At 39.0% G+C, this 20,202-nt stretch overlaps 1 protein-coding gene across 11 annotated transcripts in view; it reads left to right on the top strand.

Annotated features, from left to right (window-relative positions):
* The window catches only part of BRCA1 (BRCA1 DNA repair associated), a 67,106-nt gene that overhangs the window by 10,690 nt on the left and 36,214 nt on the right, over positions 1 to 20,202 (top strand). For 9 of the 11 annotated variants that reach the window (XR_005983028.1, XR_005983029.1, XM_041724538.1 and 6 more), the window contains 8 exons: positions 8,436 to 8,513; positions 10,416 to 10,504; positions 11,291 to 11,430; positions 12,417 to 12,519; positions 13,397 to 13,442; positions 14,790 to 14,863; positions 15,479 to 18,925; positions 19,317 to 19,405. Coding sequence is in view for 9 of the 11 variants with exons in the window: in XM_041724536.1 (XP_041580470.1) it covers positions 8,436 to 8,513; positions 10,416 to 10,504; positions 11,291 to 11,430; positions 12,417 to 12,519; positions 13,397 to 13,442; positions 14,790 to 14,863; positions 15,479 to 18,925; positions 19,317 to 19,405 (4,066 nt within the window). In the remaining 2 variants the exon portion in view is untranslated. The remainder of the gene's footprint in view (positions 1 to 8,435; positions 8,514 to 10,415; positions 10,505 to 11,290; positions 11,431 to 12,416; positions 12,520 to 13,396; positions 13,443 to 14,789; positions 14,864 to 15,478; positions 18,926 to 19,316; positions 19,406 to 20,202) is intronic. The other 2 variants (XM_041724540.1, XM_041724541.1) reach the window with 2 other exon arrangements.

Genomic DNA, 20,202 nt, shown 5'->3' with positions numbered 1-20,202 from the left:
AAGGTTCAATGTTTGCCTGCTTCGTAATCCCCTGTGAAGCAAGGCGAGGATCTGATAGCAGTTTATAGTTAGGCTGAAATTCATTCATACCAACGATTCAAGTTATATTTACATTTTTAAGGATCTTGCCTTTTGAAAATGTTTCTTGATGAAAGAATTTGGGTGATTTGAGAACACCTACCAAATGATTAGAACAAGGGGGAGGTTCTATCCTCTCCCTGTTGTTAGGCTGTGATTGAGACTTGCTCTGAATGCCAACTAATTGGTTTTTAGGTATTTTTCCTTTTTTTTAATTGGAAAAGCAAGCCCATGTCCATGGTAATGAGTTTACTAGCACAAAAGGTTATATGATGCAGAGCCTGTTTCCCTCCTATCCCAAGACCACTGCTTCTTCCTTCCCTCCATCTCCACACACAACATGGAGCTCAAACGTCCAACCTGGTGATCAAGAGTTGCATGCTCTGCTGACTGAGCCCTCAGGAATTTTTATTTATTTATTTATTTATTTATTTATTTATTTATTTATTTATTTATTTATTTTAGGAATTTTTTATTTTTTTTTTTTAATTTTTAAAAATTTTTATTTATTTATGATAGTCACAGAGAGAGAGAGAGAGGCAGAGACACAGGCAGAGGGAGAAGCAGGCTCCATGCACCGGGAGCCCGATGTGGGATTCGATCCTGGGTCTCCAGGATCGCGCCCTGTACCAAAGGCAGGCGCCAAACCGCTGCACCACCCAGGGTTCCCTATTTTAGGAATTTTTTAAATTCAGGAGTTTTTAACTTGGGGTTTGTTAATGATTTTCATGACCGTCCAAGAATTATATTCAGTTTTATTTTTTAAAGATTTTATTTATTTATTCATGAGAGACAGAGAGAGAGAGAGAGAGAGAGAGGCAGAGACATAGGCAAAGGGAGAAGCAGGCTCCATGCAGGAAGATCCTGGGACTCGATCCTGGGACTCCAGGATCATGCCCCAGGCTGAAGACCGGCGCTAAACCGCTGAGCCACCCGGGCTGCCCTATATTCAGTTTTAAATTTAATTGTATTAAAAGCTATAGGCATGTGCAGTTTTCTGGGAAAGACAGCCCATAAGTTTCATCAGATTCTTAGAATGTTTCCATAACATTAAAAACGTGAAGAGCTTCTGTAATAAGGATACTGAGAACTGGCTGAAACTGAAGGATACCTATTCCCTCTGGAGGGATATCTGAACACAAGTCTACTAGCTAGCTGGCCCCTTCCTTCCTCTGAATTATACCTTATTCTTCCTATTCATCTGTCCCAACAAGGGATGGAGCCCATTCCCACTGCCTCTCACCCCTTTCCCATGCCACTCCGCTGTCCTAGGTCTGCTCCCATGATTTTCTTTCTGATTCCTGAGGCCCTTCTCCCCATTGGGTACCAAGGTAGCACAGCATTATCACTCTGTTTTTTTTAGTTTAAAAAAAAAAAAAAGAATTTTTAGTTTTGTGGCCCCTGGAGGGAAGCTTCTCAAACTGTTGTGGTATAGAACTGGCTTCTTTAAGATTGATACTTTTGTAAAAAAAAAATTTTTTTTTAAGTCTCAGAATTGGAGTGCCTGGGTGGTTCAGTTGGTTAAGCAGCTGCCTTTGTCTCAGGTCATGATCCTGGAGTCCTGGGATTGAGTCCTGCTCAGCAGGGAGCCTGGTTCTCCTTCTCCCTCTGCCCCTCTTACCACTTGAGCTCTTTGTTTCTCTCTGTCAAATAAAATCTTTAAAAAATAAATTAATTAAGTCCCAGGATTTAAAAAGTTCTAGATAGATGAAAATTAACTTTTTAAATGCTGGGACTTTCACTGTTTCTTTATGAGAATCTTTCTGAAATCTACTGTATGCTTTCCTGTAGCCTTGAGTAATGAATACATAATGTTAAAGTGAGTAAAAAAAGAGATTATATTGTGAACATTAATTACTTTAGAGCTTGTGGAAGAAGGAAATTACAGGCAGAGTAAATAATATGAGCAAAGGTATGAAGAAAAGAAAGTAGACTGTCATGGGGGAGGGGAGAAACGAACTTTGCATACACATATAGGAGTTGTGTTGGAAGAGGAAAGAGCCCTCAGGGGGGAGATGACATTTTGCAAGTGAAAGAAAGTCCAGGTGGAGACGGGAAGAAGGGATTGGAAATAGCAAATAGATGCAAGAAAGAGTTCTTCTTTATGAACAGTAATGAAGGAAGAGGACAGTGATTCTGGACGAAATTCTGCAAGATTTTGAGGTAGGGTAGGGAGGTTGTTGAGAGAGTTTGAGCTCGATGAAGTTGGAGGTGGAGACAGCTATTGAGACCAAGAGGGTTAAGATTGGTAACTGTGGGAGACTGAGAAAGGCTTGCTCCCGATATGGAGAGTATGATCGGCAGAAGAACCAGCAGTATTTTAAATGGTATATTAAAATCAAAGGTTTAGCATAATGCCTATATGTTCGATTGACTTTTTCATGCAATCTCCTCTGTAATACCTCTGTAATCTGAGTAACACCTTGATCTCTATGATGGCAAAGCTGGGGGAAAGACTCAGCATTAATTGTATTCATAGTATTTCCTCGGGATGAATTCTAATTGCTAATGATAAAGCCGCTTTATTAACTAGGGGGAGCTTCTAGTTCTGAAATCTTTCCTGAGACACACAAAAAAGATAAAAGAGTACCAATCTATGAAAAAATTACTTAGGCCATCCCACGTGTTAGCTTGTAGTTTCTACACAACAAATGAAATGTGTAATACTTTTTGGAAGGTCTAGAACCACATCATCCAAAAGAGATACAATAGCCATAAATGTAACTTAAATTTTCTGCTAGTCTCATAATTAAAAAGAAAGAGTGCAGTTGTCATTGCATATTTGTATATTTTAATTCTCAAATTCTGTCATTTCTAAATATAAGCAATATATGTTTTTAAGATTTTATTTATTCATGAGAAACACAGAGAGAGAGGCAGCAACATAGGCAGGGAGAAGCATGCTTCCCCTGGGGAGCCTGAAGCAAGACATGATCCCAGGACTATAGGATCACGACCTAAACCAAAGGCAGATGCTCAACCCCTGAGCCACGCAGGCGCCCCATCAATATATAATTATTAATGAGATATTTGATATTTTTTGCAGTAAGTTTCCAAAAACTCATGTTTTTCCATGCCTCTGGTACATCTTAGTTCTAACTAGCCACATTTCAAGTGCCCACCCACACATAGCTAGTGGCTGCTGTATTAGACAATATAGCACCAAGAACTTACTACTCAAAGTGGCATTCATGGGCCTGTAGCAACCACATCTCATAAGAACTTGCTAGAATCTCAGCCCTACCCCAAACCTACTGAATCAGAATCTATATTTTATTTTATTTTATTATTGCTATTTTTTAAGGATTTTATTTTCAAGTAATCTTTATATCCAACATGGGGCTCGAATTTATAACCCCAAGATCAGGATTTGCAAGTTCTACCAACTGAGTCAGCCAAGTGCCCCAGAATCTGCATTTTAACAAGAGTCACAAGAAATTCTTCTGTACATGAGAGTTTGAAAAGCAGTGGGAGCATGAAAGGAATTGTTGCCATTTCTTCTTTTTTTTTAAGATTTTATTTGACAGTGCTGGGGCGCCCGGGTGGCTCAGCAGTGGAGCGCCTGCCTTGGGCGGGGGGGCGTGATCCTGGAGACCCGGGATCAAGCCCCGCATTGGGCTCCCTACAGGGAGCTTGCTTCTCCCTCTGCTTGTGTCTCTGCCTCTCTGTGTGTCTCTCATGGATAAATAAAAAATAAAATAAAATCTTTAAAAAAAAAAAAAAGATTTTATTTGACAGTGCAAGAGAGAACAAGCAGGGGGAAAGGGAGAAGCAGGCTCCCTGTTGAGCGAAGAGTCTGATTTGGGGCTCAATCCCAGGACCCTGAGATCACCTGAGCCGAAGGCAGACAGTTAACCAACTGAGCTACCCAGTCACCCCTATTGCCACTTATTCTTTAGATTTTATCTTTTTAAGTTAAAATGCTTTATATGATGATGTTAGGCGCTATCTGTCCCTTTACTGGGTTTGGGGGATTGTAAAAAGATGGGGAATGAAGAATGCAAAAACTATCCACTCTGAAAAGCAGAGCCCCTGGATGGCGCAGTCAGTTGGGCGTCAGACTCTTGGTCAGACTCTTGGTTTCATCTAGGTCGTGAGATCCAGCCCCACAACCAGCTCCATGCTAAGCCTGGAATCTACTTGAGATTCTCTTCTCCCTCTACCCACCTCCCCACCCCCTGCTGCACTTATGTGTACTTATATGCACATATGCTTTCTTTCTCTCTTAGGGTCTTTATCTCCTTTAACTAGGGACCATATTGGTTCATGATTTTAGCTCTTTTGGGAGTAATTCAGGGTACCCAATGTAATTGTAGGAAGCCAAAAATCATCCTGCCTTTATTTTGCCCAGACTTAGAACTATTAATTTATTGCTTCCTGCCAGGATAGATTTGGACCAGCAGCTCAAAATTAAATGAATTTCCATAATATTGTTAACCTGCTCAGGGTACAGAAGTGCCCAGAAATGAGTACTCTGAAAGTACCCCCCAAATTAGTTTGTGTCACTGTAATTTTACTGTTTCTTTAAAAATCTGACACCACCCTTCATAAAACATAGTACTTTGGCTTAAAATATGTATTGTCTTTCCTTAAGCATTGGGCTTCAGAAATTGGAAGAGGCTGAGAACTTGGAGTGCCTGACTGGCTCAGTTAGTAGAGCATATGACTCTTGGTCTTGGGGTTGTAAATTTGAGCCCTATATTGGGTGTAGGGATTACTAAAAAATGCAATCTTAAAAAAAAGAAGAAAACTCAGACATTTTTACTAAGAACCTCGGGTAGAACTTATATATGTGTGCTCTCATTTAATTGGTGTATCACATAGGCTCCCCAGAGCTCTAAACAGAATTTAACAAATTATTCTCAGCCCTGAAAGATACACCAGTGTTCTGTTGGTCTGTTGGTACTTTCCTTAGCTTAGTCTTTTCAAGTCATGTACAAGTTCATTTTTTCTTTTGAGTTGAGTTAACAACCTTGAGGTATCAGTTCTTTTTTTAGCATAAGGAAAGATTGAAACCTGTATCTTGGTTGATCTCTACTTACCTAGTTCCCCTGAATTATTTGTGTAATTATTGTATGGGCTACAACACTTTAACATAGCTTGTCACTCTATGGCTTAGGTACTGTATGTTGTAGTACTCTGTTCAGGAGATTCCCTCTATCCCTCCTATGAATTGTTTAATTGTACCATTTGCCATTATAATGCATTGATGCCTCCAAGGGCCATTATGGTAGAGTATAGGTAGGATTTGCATCTTCTCAGAGTGGTAGCCTAGTCAGTGGCTCTTTAAAGGGGATTTATATACAATACAAGTAGCTTTTTGATACCCGTGTCCCCTACACTGTAGAACTGTTGTTGAGCACAACATGGTCAGTAAGCATCTGTATAGGTAAAGAAGGACCCTAGTCTCCTTAACCATATACCTGGGGCCTGTCTGTACTGTAAAATGAAGATAATACATCAGGATTGTTGTATAGATTAAGAGATGACTTGGCCAATAAAAAGTGCTCACTGTGTCTGCTGGCTCACCATTCCCACTGCCTTTTCCTTTGTGGTTCTTTTCACTGCCAATGTCTGCTCCCTGCCCCCTGCCCTAGTCACCTCCTCCACCAGAATATTCTGTTCTTTATGATGGCAGGAATTTTATTTTGCCTTTCCGCTGAATCTCCCATATCAAGAACAGTATTGGACATGTAATAAAGATCAGTGTTATGAGTGAATCCCTGCTTATAATTATCATCCCCACAGTTATCTCTACTACTCCTTTCCCTTTTTTTCTTTCTACCTTTCTTCCCTCAGGGAAAAGACTTTTGTCTTCCTAAGGGAACATAGATCTTTATAGACACCATCAGTCAATGGAAATGGTATATATATATTTTTTAAATTTTTTTTAAGGAAGCAGACTTACTAGAATATGTTGCATGTGTCCTTCATGTCTTAGCCATATTCACTGTCTGAGACAACCACCAGAATTGTTCTCCATCCAGTGCTGCTGTAAAAACCCACCTGTCTCAGAACGCTGGAGCCTTATTCATTCCTTAGACTTCTAGTGAGCAACTTGGTTATGCCAGATGCCACGGCATATGTTGTGAATATGGAAATGAGTACATTTTCTCCCTGCCTTGAGCTTTTAAAAACATTTTTATTGAAATGTAATTTACATGCTATAAAATTCACCCATGTTAAATATACAGTTCAGGGTTGTTTGTTTTTAGTATATTCACAGTTGTGCAACCATCACTATAATCTAAGTTTCGAAAATTTTCATCACCCCAAAAAGAAGCCCTATACCCATGAGGAGCTATTCCCCCTTCCCCCCTCCTACATCCTCTTTTGCAATCACAAATCTACTCTATAGATTTGTCTATTCTGGATGTTTCATATAAGTGGAATCATACAATATATGGCCTTTTGTGTATGACTTCTTTCACTAGTCATGATGTTTTCAAAGTTCATCCATATTGCAGCATATATCAATACTTTGTTCTTTTTATGGCTGAATAATATTCTATTGTGGATATACCACAATTTGTTTATTCATTCATCAATTGATTTCTGCTTTTTGGCTATTATGGGTAATGCTGCTATGAACATTTGTGTACAAGTTTTCGGTGGATTTATATTTTTATTTCATTTCTCCTGGGAAGAACTCTTAGGAGCAGACTTACAAAGTTGTATGGTAATTCTGTGTTTAAAATTTTGAGGAACTGCCAAGTTTCCAAAGCAGCTGTATTGTTTTATATTCCCACCAGCAATGAATGAGGATTTCAGTTTCTCCACATCTTCTGCAGTACTTATTTTTTATTATGGCCATCCTAGTAGATGTAAAGTAACATCTCATCATGGCTTTGGTTTGCATTTTCCTAATGGCTAATAATATTGAGCATCTTTTCATGTGTTTATTGACCATTTGTATATCTCCTTTGGAGAAAATTAAAATCCTTTGCCTATTTTTTAGTTGGGTTATTTCTCTGTTATTGAGTTGTAAGAGTAATTTATATATTCTGGATACAAGTCTCTTACCAGGTATGTGATTTGCAAATATTTCTCCCATTCTGTGGATTGGCCCTTCACTTTTGTTGTTTTAAGATTTTGAGAGAGAGGGCAGCCTGGGTGGCTCAGAGGTTTAGCACTGCCTTTGGCCCAGGGCCTGATCCTGGGGACCCGGGATCGAGTCCCACGTCTGGAGCACAGCCAGCGGGAGGAGCAGAGGGTGAGGGAGAAGCAGACTCTCTGCTAAGCAGGGAGTCCAATATGGGGCTTGATCCCAGGACCCTGAGATTATGACCTGAGTCAAAGGCAGACACTTAACTGAGCCACCCAGGCACCCCTGGCCTTTTACTTTCTTCACGGTATTAATAGTAGCACAAAAGTTTTTAAGTTTGATTTAGTCCAGTGTATCTATTTTTTCTTTGTGCATTTAAGAAATCACTGCTTAACCTAGTTCACAAAGGTTTATAGTTTTAGTTCTCACATTCAATTCTGTGACCCATTTTTTTTTTTTTTTTTTTTTTTTCTGTGACCCATTTTGAATTAGCTTTTTTGGATTGTGTGCATGCATTAGGAGAAGCTAGCTTTTTTTTTTAAGATTTTATTTATTTATTTATGAGAGACACAGAGAGAGGCAGAGACATAGCCAGATGGAGAAGTAGGCTCCCCACAAGGAGCCTGATGTGGGGCTCTATCCAGCATACTGTGATCACGCCCTGGGCCAAAGGCAGATCAACCTCTGAGCCACCCAGGTGTCCCAGAAGCTAGCTTCTTTTTGCATATGACTGTTTGGTTGTCCCAGCACTGTTTGTTGATAGACTATTCTTTTTCCATTTCATTGTTTTTTTTCTATTTCATTGTCTTTTCAACAATGAAAATCAACTGGCCTTAGATACATGGGTTTTTCTGTACTCTCAGTTTTGTTTCATCGTTGTATAAGTCTGTCCTTATGCCAAGACCATGCTGTCTTGATTTACTATAGCTTTGTAGTAATATGTGGAATTTTTAAACTAATTATAATCACTTTACTTAAAGTATTTACCATTTCTATTTGATTATGCAGCATGAAATAATTATGAATATATAATTAAATATGCCATATTAACTTTTTAATAAGTTGTATTTGATCATAACAGCCATATGCATGTAAGCTCAGTTTTCATAGATCATTGCTTATGTAGTTTGGTTTTCTGCTTATGCAGCAGCTAAAAACGATTAAAGCCATTGGTTGCAATTCACCTGCTGTTGCCTTTAAAATGGCTCTTAAGGGCAGTTGTGAGATTATCTTTTCATGGCTATTTGCCTTTTGAATACTATCTACAAAAAAAAGTAACTTGAACTGTTCTTTCATTCTTTATGATTTATAGATTTTGTATGCTGAAACTTCTCAACCAGAGGAAGGGGCCTTCACAGTGTCCTTTGTGTAAGAACGATATAACCAAAAGGTATCTAATTTGGGTGGTAATGGGAGGTTGGGCATGACAGCAGGGAAAAGTAGAAATTCCTTTATGACAGAGCTGGTATTCCTATCAAACTATTCATCAGTAGAAAAATGTATAAACGGGTGTTCAGCTGACAGTAAATTATTTCCGAAGTCATTTTCTTGAAAGTTTTATGGTCAGTCTGTCTTATGAAGGTGTTAGTAATTCATTGCCTCTTTCTAATGCTTCTGAGTGACGTAAGAACCTACAGTTTTGTTTTGTTTTTGTTTTTTTAAGATTTTATTTTATTTTATTTTGAGAGAGTGCGCACAAGAGAGCGCAAGCAGGGGTGAGGGAAAAGCAAGCTCCTCATGGAGCAGGGAGCCCAACCTGGGGCTTGATCCCAGGACAGTAGGATAATGACCAAAGCTAAAGGTAGCCACTTAACCAACTGAGCCACTCAGGTGCCCCAAGAACCTGCAGTCTTATCTAAAGTAGGACCATACCATTCTGCCCTTCTTGTCTCCAAGTCCTGCTTTTATTTTTCTTCCTTGCACTTCTTTCTACTTATATACACATGGTGTGTTTATACATCATGTATACATCATGTATACATTTATACATCCACTGGGATGTTAGGACACTGGCTTTTTCTGTCTCAGTCAATGCTGTTTTTTTCAATGTTTGACATAAAGTAGTCACTCAGAGATTTAAAGGAATAAATGAATTATATTGTCCTACAACTTTCCTAAACCAAAATCTCTTGGACATTATCATCTATGATGTGGGAAACAAAGGAAGAAGAAAAATTACTAGAATTTCCTTATTACTTGGAGCCCATTGACAAGTCCTTGAAACAGGCAGAGTGACATTCCTCTAGGGACTCAGCTGCCTCCATGTTGACACTTTTCTAAGGGCAAAAGGCAATGTTAGCCTGATTCCCAGGATCCTGTAGGTCTACTTTAACATACTGAAATTCCTTTGGAAATTTCCTTATCTCTACCCCCACTAGACACATGTTGGTAAACACCCCCCAAGCATATGACCCACTGATATACATCTGAAGGGTCTTATTAGACAGTAATAAATGACCTTTTCCTAAAAATAGCTAGCCTCCTCAGGATCCTGAAAACTTTGCTTCCAAAATACCTTGAGGCTTATGCTGTCCCTAACCGACTTGAAAATCTATAATGGGCTATTCCTCATGACCCCAGTGCTGCTCTTCTTGCCCATGGGTCCTGTCCCCATGTTTTAATAAAACCACCTTTTTGGGATGCCTGGGTGGCTCAGCGGTTGAGCATCTGCCTTTGGCCCAAGGCATGATCCCGGGATCCAGGATCGAATCCCACATCCGGCTCCTTGCAAGGAGCCTGCTTCTCCCTCAGCCTGTGTCTCTGCCTCTCTCTCTCACTGTGTCTCATGAATAAATAAAAAAAAATCTTTAAAACAAAAACACCTTTTTGCACCAAAGACATCTCAAGAATTCTGAGCTTTGAACCCTAGCATCTTTCCTACATCAGTCTATCTGTGCTTTTGAAGTAATATAATCATTTCACAGAAATCCCTGAGAGCTCAGGTTAGGTTGAGTGGATGGGGTTCGAGTGTTAAGAATGATTAGTATTCTATGCAGTGGATTTGTATTTACTATGGATTCAGAGTACCACTATTTTAGATAGTTAAGGGCTTTTGGTAGACTTGAAAGGACTAAAATATATATACATATATATATATGAAAACAACCAGTGCTACCACATCTGATGTCAATGATGTTTTGATTATAGTGTAACGTCCCTAATAGCTCTGTTCTCTGAATATAATTTTTCTACTGTTGCTACATCTATTTTTTGTTTATACATCTTTCCTTATTTTAGTGTTCTTAAGAAATTAATAATCCTTTGCTGAGTGTGTTTCTCAATTTAATTTCAGGAGCCTACAAGAAAGTACAAGATTTAGTCAACTTGTTGAAGAGTTGTTGAAAATCATTCATGCTTTTGAGCTGGACACAGGATTGCAGTGTAAGTGTTCCACAGCCCCAGGGGCCAGCTCTCAAGTGGCTGTCCGTTAAAACTAAGGAAGTTTTCACAGCTATTCTGTGAATAGGCAATAAGACCTTTTGGTCTAGGTTAATTTTAACTCTTTATCTCTGATTCATTTTTTATTTTTATTTATTTATTTATTTATTATTTTTTTTTAAAGATTTTATTTATTCATAGAGATGCAGAGAGAGAGGGGCAGAGAGAGAAGCAGGCTCCATGCAGAGAGCCTGACGTGGGACTCGATCCAGGGTCTCCAGGATCACGCCCTGGGCTGCAGGCGGCGCTAAACCGCTGAGCCACCGGGGCTGCCCTGTGATTCATTTTTTAAATCATTCCCACTGGTTTCACACATTATCTTATAGGTCCAGAGATGCATATTTTTCACATTTTAGCATCTCCAAAATTGGGAGCAATTTACTACCTCTCATGTGCTATTGTTAATAGTGTGTTTTCTCTCTAAGTGGCACAGAAAATGATAGTGCATCTTGCATCACTGGTATCTTGGATTCAGTGAAATATGGCATTTGTAGGCAAATTTGGTAGTTTTGAGTTGAGGGGAAAAAAAAGATTAGAAATAATTTTGATGGTCTGTATGTTTCCTAGGAGAATTTCCAAAGTAGATTAAACAAACAATAGGTAAGCTTTAATGTATTGTCTTAACAAACCAGAGAGAGCATACACAGGGTTTCTTTTGGTTCTCTGATGCAGTTACTATATTGTTTCTAACCATAACAATAATATTTTTCCTGTGAATTACATTTACAGTTGCAGACAGCTATAACTTTTCCAAAAAGGAAAATAACTCTCCTGAGCATCTAAAGGAGGAAGTTTCTATTATCCAAAGTATGGGCTATCGAAACCGTGCCAAAAGACTTCGACAGAGTGAACCTGAAAACCCTACCTTGGTAATGCCATTTTCATCTATTCTGGTAACATCTCTTCATTGAGCATTGTGAATTAGGGGAGGTGCTGGATGTTCATGGATTTATATAAAAAGTCAGTAAACAAGGTTAGATAGTAAATTAAGTGGTTGGTCAAGAGTTAGAAGAGCTGAGGGAAGGCCCATATACCTAGTGTGGGCAAGAGAGACCTTCTGGCCCCATCCCCTGCTTTTAGTGCTTTATTTCTGATGTTTATCTAAAATAGCCATGAGGTCATTGATGGTCACTGATGGTTTTAAGGTTTGAGTTTGCTAGTTTTGAAAATAACCATCTCATGGCAATTTTCCAGGCATGAGGAAATATATTCTAATTTATTTTCTTTGAAAAGTTGCCTGCGGGGGGGAAAATCAGTTTTTACCATTTGAAAATTGCTTCAGCTTAAAAGGTATAATTGTCAAAGAAAATTCAGTGATTTGCTCTGTTGTTACTTGCATTTGCATGAATAATGTAGATCTTAAAAATAATAGTTCTCATCATACCAGCATTCGTTTTTCAGTAGATGTTGAAAGACTCAAAAAGAAGGAAAGCTTCATCAGAGTAATGTTGCGTTTTTATTCTTTGCTATACTGAATGTTCTTAGGATTGCTGGGTTTTTATTCATACCCCTGTTATCAGATGTGATTGGAAATGTGTACTCAATGAATCTCATTCCCTTTGTATACTATAACAAAATTTTAGCTTCAAACTATGCTTTTCTTCAAAAAAATTGCATCAGAATATATATTCAGTTTAGAAAAGTTTAAAACAACAGAGAGAGGAAAAATATTCAAACCACACATTACATACATTTTGGTTTGTAGTTTGCCAAGTGTTTTTTCTAGGTGTCAAATTTTAGCTAATTATGATGGTCTGTTTTGTCCATGGCCTGGAGTTTCTCTTCAAGAAAAGAAACACAGAAAAGAACACAGATCAACAATTAGTTGATCATTTTTTACTGTACTGCTTATCAGGAAACCAGTCTTAGTGTCCAACTCTCTAACCTTGGAATTGTGCGATCTCTGAGAACAAAGCAGCAGATACAGCCTCAGAATAAGTCTGTCTACATTGAATTGGGTAAGAGACACAGATTTTGTAAGTTTAGAATAATAGTTGCTGGATTATTGTTTTACAGTTATACCAAAAGCCTCATAGCTTATATACAGTGGCAAGGAACTTTGGAAAGTGAAAGTAAAATAACTATTTTTCCAGCCTTATGGTGTATAAAAGACAAGACTCTTATTTTATAGAGAGTAAAAGGAAGACTGTTTGATTATAGCATATATAAACATGTTTTGGAAGATGGAAAATAGGGATAAAAAATAACATGATGGAATAGCCATAGCATTTGGAGAGATCAAGGATATACTGTATTAGAGTAGGAAGACTTTTAAGAAGAGCTGAGCTCAGTTCAAACAGCTCTTTATAATAGAATGTATTTATAATTGGAAAGAGTGACCCTCGTTGGGCTTTCAAGCACCACCATATGTTTACCATAGCACTTATCAGATTCTTCTAAAATGACCTGTGTATCTTTTCCCTTCTTAAAGATCATAAGTTCTGAGACAACAAGTCTTGTGTCATAAAAATAATCAAAATAACTATAATAGTGAATATTTAGGAGTACTTACCGAGGTCTAGGCACTATATATGAGCAAATAAAGACACATAGAGCTTAAGACATTTTGCCAAGATAACAAAGCTAGCAAGTGGCAGAGCTCTGATTCAAACTTAGGAATTCTGGTGTCAGAGCCTGTGCTGGTAACCACTTCTCTGTGTTACCTGCCATTTTTATCATTGTACCTGCCATATCATTGTGTCTGCAGATTTTATATGTAGTGAATGTGCAGTAATAATTCTTGAATGAATATCTGTTGTGCAACAAGTACATTTATGATGTTAACCCTTTCAATGAAAATCCTTTTATTGATTTGTTATCTGGGGAATTTTTTAGGGTCTGATTCTTCTGAAGATACAGTTAATAAGGCAAGTTCTTGCAGGTGAGTTAAAGAGAGCCTTTATCTGTGAAGCTGGCATTTTTGTGTTTAATTAATAGTAAGGATTAGTATTTAGGCTAGAATCACAGCATTGGAATAGACCTTAAAGGTCCTTTGCTTTTCATAGGTGAGAAAACCTGTCTTGGTAGAGTCTAGAAGAGTTTAGAATAACAGAAGTCTGCTCAGACTTGCTTCCAGCAGATGACTGTGTCTAACTTAGTTCCTCAAGCACAGTAGTATTGGCTCAGTGGTCATTTTGGCTCATGAGAATATTAAAAGACTTCATTTTCAATGCTTTCTCTGTTTCTTAATTCCATCTATCTCTCAAGTGTTGTCTACATAAATTATATAATAATCTACAAACCACCCACCCCCAACTGCTTTACCTTTCAAGTTATTTTCCTTAGGGATTATTGCTTGACCTAAAGATCTGTGAGAGCTTGCCTGAACTATGGTGGTGCCATTGCCAGTCAGATCTTGTTTGCGAATGTCTTTTTCCTAATCTCTCAATTAGTAGGAAAGGATTTTTAGCTGGAGGAGAAGCACAGCGGCAGTGTTGCATCCTATTGGAGTGTCTGCTCCATCCCAGTGCTCCCTTGGTTTAAGTATCTTTATTCTTGCATTCTCATTAAAATATACTTTTAGGGATCCCTGGGTGGCGCAGCAGTTTGGCACCTGCCTTTGGCCCAGGGCGCGATCCTGAAGACCCGGGATCGAATCCCACGTCAGGCTCCCGGTGCATGGAGCCTGCTTCTCCCTCTGCCTGTGTCTCTGCCTCTCTCTCTCTGTGTGTGTGACTATCATAAATAAATAAAAATTTAAAAAAAATAAAAATAAAATATACTTTTAAATTATGTTGTTTTATTTCTTTTACTACCTTTGGGCAATTATTTGGCTACCTTTTTTTTTTTTTTAAGATTTTATTTATTCATGAGAGACAGAGAGAGAGGCAGAGACACAGGCAGAGGGAGAAGCAGGCTCCATGCAGGGAGCCCAACGTGGGACTTGTCCCGGGTCTCCAGGATCAGGCCCTGGGCTGAAGGCAGGCGCTAAACCGCTAAGCCACCCAGGGATCCCCTGGCTACCATTTAAATTTTAGTCCTGTTGCCCTTCCATAAAGTAGTGTATCTATGCTACTCCTCTGATTTTTGTGACTCTTTTTCCTCAGTCTTTGACCATTTCCCTTTGGCTGGAAGTTACTAAAGCAAAGTGTAGGTTTCAGAAAGTGAACCAAATTGATCAGTTTACTGCAATCATACCTAGAGGAGCTAAAATACTTGATCTTGCTCATTTGACAACTCTGAATGTATAACTAGTGTTTCTCATTAAGGTTCTGTCTTTTCTCTATAGTGTGGGAGATGACAAGTTAGAAATCACCTCTCAAGGAGCCAGGGCTGAAGCCAGTTTGAATCCTGCAAAAAAGGGTAATGACAACACTTCCAACTTAATGGGCACTGAAGAGAAAATGGGTAGATTCCATGCTGTGGTTAGATTATTCTGAAGACCATTTGGGACATTTATAATTCAGAACATCTCTTGGTAGAGTTAGAATATCTTTCTTTCTCAGATGTCATGGTACAGGCTGATCTGTTTCAATGACACAAGGCTGATGTGATTATAATAGTGCCCTATGTAATTGGTTGTTGCCTTTTACTTTTAGTTGATGTGTTTGTGTTTCATCTTTTGTACACTGGTACTTAAATATAGGGAGTATGAGTCTGAGGATAGAACAGAGCACTGTATGTCTGATGCTGCTTTTAGTTCACTGTCAGAGGTTAGGGAAATAGGAGGTGTAGTTAAGAATAGAATTCTGGAATTAAAAATCTAAGTGTCTTGAATGGAAATAATGAGAATCTAGATAACTAGGAATTATGTGAAAGTACATGAGCTACATCCTCAGGATTCTTGGTGGTTTATGTGGTTAGTTTCTCCAAAAATAGTTAGGTGCTTTATTTCCACTCCCCAAGTTGTATTAAGTGTACATATTTTTTCATGATAATTCAGTTTTTAAGCACCTTGTTGTTTTTGTATACTTTCAGCTGCTTGTGAATTTTCTGAGGACATAACAAATATTGAACATCATCAATCCGGTAATAAAGATTTGACCACCACTGAGAAGCATGCAACTAAGAAGCATCCAGAAAAGTATCAGGGTATTTCTGTTTCAAACTTGCATGTGGAGCCATGTGGCACAAATACTCATGCCAGCTCATTACAGCATGAGAACAGCAGTTTATTACTCACTAAACACAGAATGAATGTAGAAAAGGCTGAAATCTGTAATAACAGCAAACAGCCTGGCTTAGCAAGGAGCCAACAGAGCAGATGGGCTGAAAGTAAGGAAACATGTAATGATAGGCAGACTCCCAGCACAGAGAAAAAGGTAGTTGTGAATGCTAATCTCCTGTGTGGGAGAAAAGAACTGAATAAACAGAAACCTCCACGCTCTGACAGTCCTAGAGATTCCCAAGATGTTCCTTGGATAACACTGAATAGTAGCATACGGAAAGTTAATGAGTGGTTTTCCAGAAGTGATGAAATATTAACTTCTGATGATTCACATGACAGAGGATCTGAATTGAATACTGAAGTAGGTGGTGCAGAAGTTCCAAATGAAGTGGGTGAATATTCTGGTTCTTCTGAGAAAATAGACTTAATGGCCAGTGATCCTCAGGATGCTTTGATATGTGAAAGTGAAAGAGTCCACACCAAGCCAGTAGGAAGTAATATCGAAGATAAAATATTTGGAAAAACCTATCGGAGGAAGGCAAGCCTCCGTAAGGTGAGCCACACCTTTAGAACTGAAGTTCTAACTATAGGAGCGTGTGCTATAGAACCTCAGACAATGCAAACCCATCCCCTCATGAATAAAGCAGAGCATAAAAGGAAAACTACATCTAGCCTTCATCCTGAGGATTTTATCAAGAAAGTAGAGTTAGGCATTGTTCCAAAGACTCCTGAAAAGCTAATTGAGGGAATCAACCAAATCAAGCGAGATGGTCATGTGACAAATATTACAAATAATGGTCCTGAGAATGAAACAGAAGGTGATTATGTTCAGAAAGAGAAAAATCCTAACCCAACAGAATCATTGGAAAAAGAATCTGCTTTTAGAACCAAAACTGAACCAATGAGCAGCAGGATAAGCAATATGGAACTGGAATTAGATAGCTCCAGTTCAAAAGCACCTAAGAAGAACAGGCTGAGGAGGAAGTCCTCTGCCAGGCACACTTGTGCCCTTGAATTCGTAGTCAATAGAAATCTAAACCCACCTGATCATAGTGAACTACAGATTGAAAGTTGTTCTAGCAGTGAAGAGATGAAAAAACAGCATTTGGACCAAGTACCAGTCAGACACAACAAAACACTTCAGCTCATGCAAGATAAAGAACCTGCAGGTAGAGCTAAGAAAAGTAGTAAGCCAGGAGAACAAATAAATAAGAGACTCGCCAGTCATGCTTTTCCAGAGCTAACTTTAACAAACGTATCTGGTTTTTTTGCTAACTGTTCAAGTTCTAGTAAGCCTCAAGAGTACATCAACCCTGGCCTTCGAAGAGAAGAAATAGAAGAGAGCCGAAGAATGACTCAAGTGTCTGATAGTACCAGAGATCCCAAAGAGCTGGTATTGAGTGGAGGAAGAGGTTTGCAAACTGAGAGATCTGTAGAGAGTACCAGTATCTCATTGGTACTTGATACTGATTATGGTACACAGGACAGTATCTCATTACTGGAAGCTGACACCCTGAGGAAGGCAAAAACAGCACCAAATCAATGGGCGAATCTGTGTGCAACAATTGAGAACCCCAAGGAACCTATCCATGGTTGTTCTAAGGACACTAGAAATGACACAGAGGGTTTTGTAGTTCCATTGACGTGCGAAGATAACCACACTCAGGAGACAAGCATAGAAATGGAAGAGAGTGAACTTGACACGCAGTGCTTACGCAATATGTTCAAGGTTTCAAAGCGTCAGTCATTTGCTCTGTTTTCATATCCAAGAGATCCGGAAGAGGACTGTGTAACAGTCTGTCCCCGCTCTGGGGCCTTTGGAAAACAAGGTCCAAAAGTCACTCTAGAATGTGGACAGAAGGAAGAAAGTCAGGGAAAGAAAGAGTCTGAAATCAGACATGTGCAGGCAGTTCATACAACTGCAGGCTTTTCTGCAGTTAGTCAGAAACCTAAGAAGCCAGGCGATTTTGCCAAATGTAGCATAAAGGGAGTCTCTCGGCTTTGTCTGTCATCTCAGTTCAAAGGCAAGGAAACTGAACTCCTTATTGCAAATTACCATGGAATTTCCCAAAACCCTTATCATATACCACCACTTTCTCCCATCAGATCATGTGTTAAAACTCTATGTCAGGAAAACCTGTCAGAGGAAAAGTTTGAGCAACATTCAGTGTCACCCGAAAGAGCAGTGGGAAATGAGAGAGTCATTCAAAGTACAGTGAGCACAATTAGCCAAAATAACATTAGAGAATGTGCTTCTAAAGAAGTCGGCTCAAGCAGTGTTAATGAAGTAGTTTCCAGTACTAATGAAGTAGGCTCTAGTATTAATGAAGTGGGTTCCAGTGGTGAAAACATTCAAGCAGAACTAGGTAGAAACCGAGGACCTAAATTAAATGCTATGCTCAGATTAGGTCTTATGCAACCTGAAGTCTGTAAGCAAAGCCTTTCTTTAAGTAATTGTAAACATCCAGAAATGAAATGGCAAGGACAAAGTGAAGGAGCAGTTCTGTCTGTTAGTGCAGATTTCTCTCCATGTCTGATTTCAGATAACCCAGAACAACCTATGGGAAGTAGTCGGTCTTCTCAGGTTTGTTCTGAGACACCTGATGACCTATTAAATGGTGACAAAATAAAGGGAAAAGTCAGCTTTGCTGAAAGTGACATTAAGGAAAGATCTGCTGTGTTTAGCAAAAGTGTCCAGAGTGGAGAGTTCAGCAGAAGCCCTAGCCCTTCAGACCATACACGTTTGGCCCAGGGTTACCAGAGAGGGGCCAAGAAATTAGAGTCCTCAGAAGAGAACATGTCTAGTGAGGAGGAAGAGCTTCCCTGCTTCCAACACTTACTATTTGGTAAAGTAACCAACATGCCTTCTCAGTCTACCAGTCACAATGCAGTTGCCGCAGAGGGTCTATCTAACAAAACAGAGGAGAACCTAGACTCATTGAAGAATAGTTTAAGTGATGTCAGTAACCAGGTACCGTCAGCAAAGGCATCCCAGGAACATCACCTTAGTGAGGAAGCAAGATGTTCTGGCAGCTTATTTTCTTCACAGTGCAGTGCTTTGGAAGACTTGACTGTAAATACAAATAACCAGGATCCTTTCTCGATGTTTGATCCTCCTTCCAAACAAGTGAGGCATCAATCTGAAAATCTGGACGTTCTGAATGACAAGGAATTGGTTTCAGATGATGATGATGAAAGGGAACCTGGCCTGGAAGAGGAAAGTCCTCAAGAAGAGCAGAGTGTGGATTCAGACTTAGGTATTGGAACCAGGTTTTTGTGTTTGCCCCCGTCCATATTATAGAAATGAGCTAACTGTTGATGCCTTGTGGGGGAGCACGTTTTACAAGTTTCCAAGTGCAACTAAAGTCACCACTTAAACTTTACACATGTTCCTCTTAAGGTGCCTTTCCTTAAAAGTCCTTTACCCAGCTAGAACATCTCTGTTTGAATGAGATCTGATTGTTGGTGAACTTGTTTCTGGTTCTCATTATGATTTCCAAGAGGAAATCTGAGTGTCCCAAAACAAGAAGTGTAATCATTTTGCATAACATGAAAGTGAAGTTTGTCCTGTCAGTGAGAAAACATGGGTACAGCAAGTTGTGGTATGTGCTGTTTTTACATCTGAAGCTGTTTTTATTATCATTAAAGGTGAAGTGGCATCTGGATATGAGAGTGAAACGAGCCTCTCTGAAGACTGTTCCAGGTTGTCCTCTCAGAGTGATATTTTAACCACTCAGGTAAAAAACGTGTGCATGTGCATGTGTATGTGTGTGTGTTGTGTCCTCTGCATTCAGTATCATGCACTCCACATCCTGACATGGCTTGTATCATCCTTTAGAATTAACGGTATAACACTTGTATGTGGTACCTTGCCTCCTCAAAGTAGATTGTAAGCATCTGAACGGAACTCATGCTACCTTTTATTTCCATACACACACACACACACACACACACACACGTATATACTATCTGGCTCACTGTAGAACACTCAATCCTGAATTTAATGAATAAGTTAAACCTTCAAAACCAATTTTCCTCATAGCAGAAATACCTATGAAAGTACTCCTATATCAAAGAGAGGGCTATGTTTATTTTTGGGACCAAATTGGAGCCTACAGAGTTCTTTTCTGTTAGAGACAATCTAGCCTTTTGTTGTTTTCTGGGGATTTCTTTTTGTTCATTCTCTTCTAACCTGCTAGTTGTTTGTTCTTTGGTGCCTGTAAGTCCTCTGTTTTCTTTAAAAAAGAAAGTACACAAATTTACTTCCTGTATCTTGTGGTCAGGACAATATTGGGGCTACTTATGAAGGGGATAAGAGTATTGTTATATCTACGACATTTGATAATGTGAATGTTTCAGTACTGCAGAAAGAATAGTCTCGGAAAAGTACTCTCTATCACAGCATTTAAAGATTAACACTTCCATACACTTCCATCATCTTCACAGAACAGGTAATAGTAGTTGTCCTGGGACCAGGGAAATAGAAGACTGGGAGAAGGAGAAAGCCCTACTTTTCTCTGAATACCCTTTTGTG

The sequence above is a fragment of the Vulpes lagopus genome, chromosome 12 (genome assembly GCF_018345385.1).
Source record: "Vulpes lagopus strain Blue_001 chromosome 12, ASM1834538v1, whole genome shotgun sequence".
Lineage (NCBI taxonomy): Eukaryota > Metazoa > Chordata > Mammalia > Carnivora > Canidae > Vulpes > Vulpes lagopus.
Note: the sequence above shows the minus strand (reverse complement) of the source record. Positions and strands in the feature narration are given on the sequence as shown.